A 12,500-nucleotide genomic window follows, 5' to 3' on the forward strand; every position below is an offset into this window, starting at 1 on the left:
TGATGTCATAAATCTTCTAACAAGCTTGTTTACTATTCAGTGAAAGCTAGAGAGAAGTTCGGTCCTGCCCATGCTCAGAAGAGGCAAAATGTAATTTAAGTTCTCAACAGAAAGAGAAACAATTTTGTAATATACATGTATTAGCAAAAATGCTTCTAATTAAAGCTATAGCTTTTTCAAAAGTGTATTTAAAGGGACAGTCTACCATAGAATTGTTATTGTTTTAAAAGAAAGATAATCCCTTTATTACCCATTCCCCAGTTTTGCATAACCAACACAGTTATATTAATATACTTTTTAACTCTGTGATTACCTTGTATCTAGGAACCTTCTTCCAGCCCCCTGATCACATGACTGTGACTGTTTATTATCTATTGTCTTAAATTTAGCATTGTGTTGTGCTAAATCGTAAATAACCCCCTGTGCCTGAACACAGTGTTATCTATATGGCCCACATGTACTTTCTGTCTCTTTGTGTTGAAAAGAGATTTAAAAAGCATGTGATTAGAGGCAGCCCTCAAAGGCTTAGAAATTAGCATATGAGCCTACCTATGTTTAGTTTAAACTAAGAATACCAAGAGAAAAAAGCAAATTTGATGATAAAAGTAAATTAGAAAGTTGATTAAAATTAAAAGTCCTATCTGACTAATGAAAGTTTAATTTATACTAGACTGTCCCTTTAAGTATGCACCGTGCACCAGCATTTTAAACACAGCACTTGCTCAGAGAGCCTAAGGTGCTTGTACCATCTGGTAATGACTCAATTTGTTAATTGCTGACATGTTACAAGCCCCAGTAATGACCTGAGCAGCTGCAATATTTAAAATCTGGGTGCAGTGACAATATCAAGATATGCTTCACATGCACGTGCAGAGAAAAATGTTAACACTTAAACAGTGATAACTTTTACTAGAAGCATTTTTGCCAATACATGTATATTGCAAATATGTTTCTATTCAAAGATGTAATTCATCTATGTGTGTTTATATTTTGACTGGAATGTCCCTTTAACTAAACTCTGGTGTGAGCTACCTCCCTCTCACACCCTCCCCCAAGTGTTAATCTCTTGTATAAGTCTCCAGTGAGTGCAGCCATCTGCTAGTTACAGTCACTTTGAATTTAAAATGACATTTAACCCAAAATGTTTCTTTCATGATTCAGATAGCGCTTGTGTTTTTAAACATCTTGCCAATTTATGTCTCATCAAATTTGCTTTATTCTCTTGGCATCCTTTGTTTAAGCAGCAGCAATGCACTACTGGCAGCTAGCTGAACACTTTTGGTGAACCAATGCAGCCGCAAATCAGCAGCTATATGTTGCACCTGAATGTTGTCTTACTGTTTCTACAGATTTTAAAGGGGCAGTAAACAGAATTGATATAAGATTTTGATATAAATGTTTAACTTTGCCACATTATTTACTTTGACTTCTTTAACTGTAATTTAAAGTGAATGTAAAGTTTGAGGAATGAGTGCCCGGTTTTTAATAATCCTATTAAAAACAGGGGCACTTTCATTTATCAAACTTTAAATTACACTGCTTTTGTTAAAATTCTCACCTTTTCTTTCTGGAAGCCGCTCCAGTGTCTCCAGCCCATCGCAAGCCTCTTCTTACGTCAGGAATGATGATTTTGGCATCCTCCAATCACGGCTTCCCCCCGGGGGAATCATTGCCTAAAGCAACGCCGTGATTGGTGGAAGGCCGGAATTGTCATTTCTGACGTTGGCAGAGGCTTGCGACGGGCGGAGGAAGCGCTGGAGCAGCTTACAGAAAGAAAAGGTAAGTATTTTAACAAAAGCAGTGTAATTTAAAGTTTGATGAATGAAAGTGCCCCTGTTTTTAATAGGATTATAAAAAAACGGTCACTCATTCCTCAAACTTTACATTCACTTTAAGACTGGAAAAATACGTTTTTTTTTTCAAATTTTGACAACTTGAAGTACACATGGCAGGTTTACATTTCTAACCCTGCCACATATCTAGTGTTGCCACCTTGGCCATGTTTTCCTGAACACTTATGAGTTACACATGCTGGAGGGTATGTAGGGAGGGACATAAACAGGGATAGGCACAAACCAAGGCTGTGGCGGACATTTTCCAAGGTACAGACCTTAGTGAAGTACACCAAGGTACATTTCAATTTAAAAAAAACATCAAAAAACACTCTCTTTACTGAGAGGGTAGTGGATGCATGGTGGAATAGCATCCCGCAGAAGTGGCAGCGAAGGGCAGTACACGAAAAGTGCTGCCCTGTACTATTCTTTATTACAAACACCAATTAACTAGTCAGGGCATTTTTTTATAATCCCTCCCTCACTGGATATCTCCCCTGCAGCACACCAATCATCCATACAGCATGGGCAGCACTTTTCATGTACTGCCCATCAGCACGCAGAAATAAAATTTGTATCTGTGGTGAAGCAGGACTGAATTCCACCTCAGTACAAGCAGCACAAAATTGTTACCAACTCTCCTAGATCTATTTCCTGCAGAGAGCCTGTTTTAACCCTTCACTCTCCCCTGGGTGGTCTCAGCATGCAGACCCCCTGGCTGCTAAGACATTCACTGGAAGTCCCAGTACTAACAGAACAACAGGCAACTTGCTTCTTCCCTCTCTCTCACTCACTTTCCCGATACTGAGCTGTGTCATGCCGGTGGCCCCAGCCCTGCAAAACTTAGTGCTGAGTATGTTAAGGAGGAGTCAGGACCAGCATTCATCTGTCCTACTCCTCCCTTCCCGCCGCAAAATGGGCGGCGGACACTGCAAGGGCCAGTCACGGACGCCTTGCCTATCCCTGGACATGAATAGTTTTGTCCAGGATCACTAATTGTGTGCTATCTAGGGGTGCAATTCATGTTCCTCTCTGCACACCCTTGCGCATGTGTAACTCATAAGTGCCAGGAAAACATGGCCGAGGTGGCAGCCCTACACATATCTGTTCCTAACTGGCCTCAGCAGAGGTTATCAAGTGATGGGGAGAGTTTGGCTAATGAAATACAATTCCAACAAACAAGGTGTGCTAATGCATAACATTTTCACACTCACCTAGTATGTTTATTCATTGCAGGACTGTGAGAAAATCTTGTAACCACAAGGTTTTTACTGTGCCTTTAATATTATATTGAAATAAAATTGAATGTAAAATCTAAAAGTTCATATGTAAAATTTGCATCTTTTGGAATTCAATTTGAATACAGACTTACTCTGAAGTCTGTGAGAATCAGCATTCAAGTGTTAATTTTCTTAAAAAAGAACTAAATCATGGTGAATGTTCAGCAAACATTTAAAGGGACACTGAACACTGAATACATTTCATACCCCTCACTCTAAGCAGGGGTGCTGCCATTTTAGAACCTAGGTTACACTGCAGGTATCTGAAGGAAGGTTAATGCACATGTGCAAACAGGGACGTGCTGAAAAATAGATTTCAATAGACGTTCAATTAAAGATTCATAAATCATTTTACCTTTATTATGTCATTGAAATAGCTTAATTTGCCTGTGAAAGCAACCACCTATATTAAAAATGTCCTTACTGCAGTATTGGTTATAGAAAATCAGCAGCAATGAACTTACTAGTCGGGAATGAGTCCAACCCATTTGGTTCATGTAGCTGTTTTGAGTACAACAAACTCTTATCAGCTGCTTGCCTGACACATTATCCCTTTAAAAGGACATTAAACTCAGAAATGAATTCCAACTAAATAAATCTGTTGATAAAAAATAAACAACATTGCAATAAACATGTATTATTTTTTCTTGTGCTGTAATTTTTTTTCTTGCTGCATGCTCCCAAGAAAGGCAGAATGTAAAAATCTGTTACATAAGTATACATCAAAATATTACAAAATTGCGTGAATCTGCTACATCCCTTTAAGGGAAAGTGTACTGTAAAATTAACATTTTATTACTCATCTCTCCTAGCCCCCTACTTGGAGTGTAATTTCTTCAGCTGGCTATATTAAAACACAGCAATTCTATAGCTAATATTTAGGTATAAAAACTTTCAGTATAGGCAGGGATACCACAGACAAAAGCAGCTATTTTAAATACCAAATAAAGGTAAATTAGCTATTTGTAAACAATTCAATACACAGATAAATGGATAATTTGGAACAAATTAAAGCCAATAAGAATTCAAGTTACGTTGTCACTTTTGCTCCCTTGATTATGTTCAATTAGAATTAGTTGTAAACTAGTTTGTGCACTATAGTAATTAGCTGGTTTTGGTGAGTTGTGAGCATTTTGCAGCATACCGAGTCTATAGAACTTGACTTCCTCTCCAGGCAGTGTAACACAACTACAACTCTTACCACTGAAAATAAAATATTACAATAAAAATCAGTCAATAAATGTAGCTAGTTTGGCTAATTTCAGTACTTTGAAAAAACTGCAAAGGTTACAATTTTTTTTTCAGCTTCACTAGGGAGTGTGGGTCAAGAACAATTTTGACACAAAAGCAAGCAAAATATATAATGGATCTATATTACATAGCTTTTCAATTAGCATTTTATTTTTTCAAACGCAAATGGTTTCATGTCCCATCAAAGAAACACAGATGAAATAATCAGCTGATTAGTAATCATGGCTACGTAACCTGCTCTCACACATCAGCTGATTATTTCACCTGCGCTCTAGTTCAAGTATCATGAAAATCAACTCTGTTAACGGTACTTGAGGACTGGAGTTGAGAACGACTGAGGTACAGCATGCAATTATAAACAACTTTCTAATTTACTTTAATTGATCTAATTTGCTTTGTTCTCTTGGTTTCCTGTGTTGATAAACATACTTAGGTAGGGTCAAGGGCATCAATTCACTACTGGGAGGTAGCTGGTGATTGGAGGCTCCACATACATGCCTCTTGCTATTGGCTCACTCAATGTCTTCAGCTAGCTCCAAGTAGTGCATTACTGCTCCTTCACCAAGAAAATGAAAGGGACATAATACTCATATGCTAAATCACTTGAAACGAATGCAGTATAACTGTAAAAAACTGACAGGAAAATATCACCTGAGCATCTCTATGTAAAAAAGGAAGATATTTTACCTCACAACTTCCTCAGCTCAGAAGAGTAAGTTCTGTATAAAAAGTTATACTCAGCTGCTGCTCAGCTGCAGGTAAAAAAAAAAAAAAAAGAAGAAGAAGAAATGAACAGCAGCCAATCAGCATCAGCAGTGCTTAGGTCATGAACTCTTTTACTGTGATCTCATGAGATTTCACTTAACTCTCATGAGATTTCATTGTAAACTTCCTTACAGTAAATAGGGAAATAAGATTAGTGTGCACGTAAGCTCGCTCCTTCCGCTGTCCCGGGACAGACATACTGATTTGCTGCTTAGAAGTCCTTTACAATGGGATGTGGCTACTGAGGAATTTTTGAGGTAAAATATCTTTCTTTTTTACATAGAGATGTTCAGGTGATATTTTCTAGTCAGCTTTTTACAGCTATGCTACATCACTTTCAAGTGTTTAAACATTTGGTTATTATGGCCCGTTAAGCAAATTTGATAATTGAAGTAAATTAGAAAGTTATTTAAAATTGTTTGCTCTATTAGAATCCCTAAACAATTTTTTTGGGTTTCATGCCCGTTTAAGAGATATCATCTTCTTTTGTTTTATTTGAGTTAACATGTATTGTCATTGATCACATACGTAATGCACTATAAGCATAAAATATTGGCACTTTATACATTAAAAATCATTTACATCCATATGTTTACCCCTTAACTAAGTGCGGTCTTTTTTATATTTATTCAACAAGAAAATTTATGTCAGCTGCAAAAATATAACAAACCTTCAAGTTTTCTTTGGTTTTATTAATCAGATCAATTAATAATATATAAGTAATATATTTTTCCCATTAAGATAGTCACTGAAAAACATTTTTATTTTTTTACAATTAAATTACATGCTCTAATACGTCCTTGCCCTACTCCCTCAAAGGGGTTAAACACTCAGTAGAAGTACGGCTCCAATCAGCAGAAGTAGTCTTATTACTCAGCAGTGTAACTAGTGCTGCTGATTGGATTAGCGGCCATTACCACTTGGAACCAGCAGTCCTCTGCAGGTCCTGAGCAGTACTATAACCGTGTGTTTATCCCTTTTTCTGGAAAACACATTATTATAGTGTCGATCGTCTTAAAATTACATGCTGTATCGAATTAGAGCATGTAATTTTCCTACTATTATGTCCCTTTAATGCTTTAAAATACCTTTAAGAGATCAACAATCCCCATCAGTAAATAGATTTAGAAAAATATACTCAGCTGCTATCAGAAGTAAAAATGTGAAGTGTGTTATTCATATAAAATATACCTATTACATTCTGGGCAGGACGTGTGTTCAGTACTGGAAGTGATATGTTCTAATAAAAATGTGATTTTGTCCCGTAGGTTCTGCTTGAAGAAGGCCAGCGACGTCTCTGTTTTGCTAAGTGAAAGAAGACGTTCTGTGGTCCTCCGAGGTATGGTTAACACTGAAACAATGCTCCTGTGCCCTCATTTTCCCACTGGCATTGCTTTTAGATGGAATAGTAAAGAGACCACTTATAATAGTCCAATGAAACCAGAGAGGTGCAAGTAGAAAACATCATACTGTGCTTGTCACATTAGCCCCTATAGTTAATATTGTTGTCACATCACCATTCCTGAAATCTGCTTCCTCTTCAGTCAAGTTAATGTATAAAGCAGCCATCTAATAGAGCTATTGTGTCTTTATCTTTTGTTTTGGAATTTAAAGGGACATGAAATTCAAAATTAAACTTTTATAGTTCAGATAAAACAAGCAATTTTAAGAGGAATTTTTAATTTACTTCTCTTGCTATCCTTTGTTGAAAAGCATACCTATATAGGCTTATAAGAAGCAATGTACTACTGGGAGCTAGCTGGTGATTGGTGGTACATACATATACCTCTTTTCATTGGCTTACTTGATGTGTTCTGCTAGCTCCCGATAGTGCATTACTGTTCTGGAGCTAACTTGAATTACAGGTGAACCCCGCTCAAAAAGCAGGTTAGGGACCCGAGCCCCGCTGTAAAGTGAAAACCGCCTTAAAGTGAAACAAGGCGGTATTAGCTTTCTTTTCACTTGCCAGTGTTTAAAAACTTGAAAACATGTTTGAACTAACATATATTAGTTGTGCAATTAGGTGTAATTAGTTTAAATATTTGATAATTTATTTTTTATTTTGTGTAATTTAGTGTTTTTTTTTGTAATTTAGTTAATTGTATTTAATTAATGTAATTTATTTAATTGTACTGTAATTTTAGATGTTAGTGTAAGATAGGTTAGGTTTTATTTTACAGGTAAATTTGTATTTATTTTAACTAGGTAGTTAGTAAATAGGTAATAACTATTTACTAACTAGTCTACCTAGTTAAAATAAATACAAGCTTAGCTGTGAAATAAAAATAAAATCTAAGCTAGCTACAATGTAACTATTAGTTATATTGTAGCTAGCTTAGGGTTTATTTTACAGGTAAGTATATAGTTTTAAATAGGTATTATTTAGTTAATGATAGTAATTTTTATTTAGATTAGGGGTTAATAAGTGTAATGTAGGTGTCGGCGGTGTCAGCGGCGGCAGATTAGGGGTGTTTACACTCATGGTTTATGTTAGGGTGTTAGGTGTAAACATAAATTTTCTTTCCCCATAGGAATCAATAGGGCTGCGTTACGGAGCTTTACGCTCCTTTATTGCAGGTGTTAGGCTTTCTTTCAGCCGGCTCTCCCCATTGATGTCTATGGGGAAATCGTGCAGGAGCACGTAAAACCAGCTCACAGCAGCGCTGGTATTTGAGTGTGGTATGGAGCTCAATTTTGCTCAACGCTCGCATATTGCCTGCTAACGCCGGGTTTTTGCAAACCTGTAATAGCAGCGCTATAGGGAGGTGAGCGGTGATAATAACTTGCAAGTTAGCACCGAGACGCTCATAACCCAAAACTCGTAATCTAGCCGAGAGTGAACTGCGCATAACAAAATAATGCCAGTCACTTTTCTCGCACTCTCACGAAGATTACAGCACTGTTTCAAAATCCTTGGAGGTTGAACTTCAGCTTCACAAAGCGCTGTATTAGCGAAGCGCTGTAGAGTGAAGCCCTTTAAAGTAAGGTGTACCTGTGTATGTTTAATGCCTTTGCAAATGTTAAACACATAGCTATATGCAAAGAAATAGCGTTATAATCAAATTCTCTTACACATTCAACCATTTTCTTTTTGCACTTTTTATGTTCCAGGTTTACAAGGATTTCTTTTTTTAACGGTTGACATGTGATTTTCTTTGGATTCCAATCAGTGTAATATGACGACATTTTTATGGATATAAATTTGAGTCATGCACAAATATATGAAACTTCCACAAACTGATATTTTAATTACAGAGAGCCTGTGGCTTTCTCTTGTATGAATAGTGTTATTGCTTGCAGATGACATACTTTTTATTATTTATATATTAGTTATTAATAATAATAATAACAGTAATAATAATACAACATTGAAAAAAGAAAATGGATGTTGAGAGTAGAGATTGAAGGGAAATAGCATTTGCAGTAAGGGGTACAGAATAGACTTGGTATGAGGAGAGATTGGGACCGTGTGAGAATAGGGTTAGGAACATTAAAGTGATTGTAAACTTTGGCTATTGAATCTACGTTGTACACTATCTATAATTAGTCATAAAAGAGGGGCACTTTCATTCATAAAAATAATTAAAGGCGCTTCATTCTTAAAATAATTACCATTTACTTTATTTTTGTGTTTAATGACGAATCCGACTTCAGCCAATCATTGCATGCCCCATGTGCTGGATGGCAAAGGGGGCACGCAACGATTGACTGAAACCGGATTCGTCATCAAAGACAAAAATTGAGTATGAGATGCAGGTGGAAGAACAGCACAATGTTTATAATCACTAAATAGTAATTATTTTAAGAGTGAAGTGTCTTTAATTATTTTTATGAATGAAAGTGCCACTCTTTTTATGAATAATTATAGATAGTGTGGATTCAATAGCCAAAGTTTACAATCACTTTAAAATGCTGGGGAGCTGGGGAGGGGTGAGGAGAGTGTGAGAGAACTGAAAGAATAGGAAGAGGATAAGGAAAGAGAGTGGAAATGTATTGAAAAGGGATGAATATGTGAGTTAAGGAGCACAGGTAAGAAGAAAAAAGGGCAGAAGTATTTTGGTGATAAGATGATTTCATTGGCTATGTACAATGTCACCCACAGAGTCATCGGATCGAGACATGAACTGCCTGCTGACGTCCTTGGTACAGGTGATCTCAGATCCCCATGCTCGCACCTTCTCTGGGTTCCAGAGTCTAGTTCAGAAGGAGTGGATCTCATCAGGTCACCCCTTCCTACAGAGGATTAACCCATTCAAGGAAAATGACAAAGAAGAGGTGAGGAGGATTTTATGAACATATGACTGGGACAGGAGCAGTGGAATCCTTTATTGACTCTTTACTTAACTGTGTTCTTTCTTACAGTCCCCAGTATTTCTGCTTTTCTTGGACTGTGTCTGGCAGCTCATTCAGCAGTTTCAATCAGCTTTTGAGTTTACAGAGTCATATCTCATAGCTCTTCATGACAGCACTTACAACCTCTTCTGTAACAACTTTACTCACAACTGCCAATGGGACAGGAGCAGAGGAAGCCAGGTATTTGTTTGGGGATGTCAATGTTCTCATGACTGTGCTTTTAGAGCAGAACAATAAACCTGGTGCTGCCACTATACCATTTTCTATATTTAAAAAAAAAAAAAAAAAGTTAAAAAAATAAGAAAATGTATGAACAGATTTGGATATATATGTGCAAGATTCATGATAAGACTTAAATAAGGTTACTACACTCACCAAATACATTTAGTGCTAATTTATTTTTGACATTTTGAGGAATATATCCCCTTCATTAGATGCCAACAACCAGGTGCTGGTACCATATTTATAGTATTTTTTTGTTTTTTTTATATGATGGGTAGTGTCTACAAATCATTACATGTGAGATATATTTCCTCCATAGGGTGGCAAAATACCCCAACATTACAGAACCCTGAAACTCTCTGTTATGTTTTGTCTCCAGCATGGAGTAGGTGAAACTATTAAGGACTCATATCTTCACATTGTTTGATTTGGGTTCTCTAATGACCCCTACCCCTGGTCAAATGCAGATATATAATATGGCCCCTGGATATATCTGCCAGTCCCCTGGTCTAAGATCCTTGGCGTTATACTTGCATTTTCTTGGATGGGTCTACTACTGAATGCAGTTTGTGGCTACCATGATGCAAGATAGAGGAAGGTTCTACGGGTTAGTAGCAATGTCACCTTATGCAAGCCTGCTTCCTGCAAGTTAAGAAGCAAAGGTCATATGACTGCTGCTTCTTAAAGGGACATGAAACCCAAACATTTTCTTTCATTATTCAGAAAGAGAATATGATTTTAAAAAGTTTCCAATTTACTTCTATTGTTAAATTTACTTTGTTCTTATGTTATACTTTATTGAATAAATATCTAGATAGGTAGCACTACGCCTGAAGCACTACATGACAGGAAATAGTGCTGCCATCTAGAGCTCTTGCTAATGTATAACACTATTGAAAAACTGCTGCGATATAGTGTTGCAGACGTGCACTTACCATCCTGCTTTTCAACAAGGATAACAAGAAAGAGAAGAAAATTTGATAGTAGAAGTAAATTGGGAAGTTTAAAACTGAATGTTCTCTCTGACTCAATCATTGTATGTCCCTTTAACCTCTCCACCACCTCTGAGATAGCCTCATTGCATGGTAGAACTTGTTCATTCGTGGTGATTGACATGTCCTGCAGTGAAAGCCGCTCTGAGCAAAGAAATCCTTTTGTCTGCTGTCCACTCACTGCAAAAACGACAGGACAGGTTTCGTAGTTGAGTATGATGTCACTTAGTACATGCGGCCAATAGTGATTTAGTAAATTTTAAGGAACTTTGAGAAATCAGGTACTCAAGAGGTTGCAGTATTGACATTAGTATGCACAGCGTAACTTACTGTGACCCACACTGCAAGCTTATTTATTATAGCCTTTTTCTGGGGAGTAAATGTAGCCACCAATTAGCAAGTGCTACCCAGGGTTCTGAACCAAAAATGGGCCAGCTCCTAAGCTTAAATTCCTGCTTTTTTCAAATAAAGATAGAAATGAGAAAGTTGCTTAAAATTGCAATTTCCTTTACTGTTCCTTTAAGTCAAAACATGAGACTAAGAAATTCATTCAATGTACTGTGTTCCATATTATTGGGAAAAAAGCCAAATAATACTTCTGGTCTTCCTCCAGTAGAACAAAATAACCTTTCAGATAAAAAAAGATGTGAAAACAATTTGTTTATTTAATCCAAAAGGTGTCATTGTTAGCAGTTGATTTTTTCCACATCTCCTTCTCTAGGTAGCCTTTCCAGAATGATTAGCTTTCAAAAATTGCACAGCTACAGGGCGTTCACTGGTTCCATCCCTCAGGGCTTGCCTGATAGTGGACCTTTGGTTAGCAATCCTCTCCTTCAATGGGTGTTCAGTTTTCCAAACATATGCTCATCCACACAGGCATTTAATGATGTAGACCACCTCTTTTGAGAGGTAGGTCTTCCTGTGTTTGAGAAATATAATTTTACCAGTGCGACGATGTCCATAACTATTACCTATAATAAGACAGTTGTAGGTCATGCACCCATCTGTACAATTGCATCCAGGTTTAACTTCCCATCTCTTTTGCTGGTAGCAATCTACCGGGTCAGTCTTACCTCTTTTAAAGACCACTAGAGGTCGACCAGAAAAGGATTTACCCACAGTTCAATCACAGGACAAAAAATCTCTATACTAAACATAGATATCTTCAACTGTGACGTTCATAGATTATACACTGGGGTAAATACACAAGGAGTTAGATCTCGTAGTCCCCTGCATTCTACAGTCAAATCTCTGGGGTTAAAAGAATAACCCATTTTGCTAACTTTCTGGCTGATCTCTGTCTCCTATCCCTTAGATCTTCACCAGTAAAATTTACTTAAAGAGACAGTCTAGTCAAAATTATACAGAGCATGCAATTTTAAAAAACTTTCCAATTTACTTTTATCATCAAATTTGCTTTGTTCTCTTGGTATTTTTTGTTGAAAGCTAAACCTAGGTAGGCTCATATGTTAATGTTTAAGCCCTTGAAGGCTGCCTCTTGTATGTATTGGGTACTTGAAAGGCGCGGCTAATCACCCGTAAGGGTCTCAAGGCGCTGCTCATTTTTTATCAACCTCAGGAGGATGAAAGGCTGAGTGGACCTCGACGGGGATTGAACCTGCAACCCTTGGGTTGTTACAGAACTTAGCCACAGTGCCTTAGCATGCTGAGTTATCTGTCCGGCTTATCTCAGTGCATTTAGAAAGTTTTTCACAGCTAGACCATGCTATTACATGCCATATAGATAACATTGTTCTCACTCCTGTGGAGTTATTTATGAGTCAACACTTACTGAAATGCAAGTC

General features: G+C 37.1%; 1 protein-coding gene across 2 annotated transcripts in view; it reads left to right on the plus strand.

Moving 5' to 3' along the window:
* The window catches only part of MTMR11 (myotubularin related protein 11), a 160,956-nt gene that overhangs the window by 127,568 nt on the left and 20,888 nt on the right, over nucleotides 1–12,500 (plus strand). For both annotated transcript variants that reach the window (XM_053705406.1, XM_053705401.1), the window contains exons 12-14: nucleotides 6,397–6,467; nucleotides 9,231–9,403; nucleotides 9,491–9,661. In XM_053705406.1, the coding sequence (XP_053561381.1) occupies nucleotides 6,397–6,467; nucleotides 9,231–9,403; nucleotides 9,491–9,661 (415 nt within the window). The remainder of the gene's footprint in view (nucleotides 1–6,396; nucleotides 6,468–9,230; nucleotides 9,404–9,490; nucleotides 9,662–12,500) is intronic.

The sequence above is a fragment of the Bombina bombina genome, chromosome 1, assembly GCF_027579735.1.
Source record: "Bombina bombina isolate aBomBom1 chromosome 1, aBomBom1.pri, whole genome shotgun sequence".
Taxonomy (NCBI): domain Eukaryota; kingdom Metazoa; phylum Chordata; class Amphibia; order Anura; family Bombinatoridae; genus Bombina; species Bombina bombina.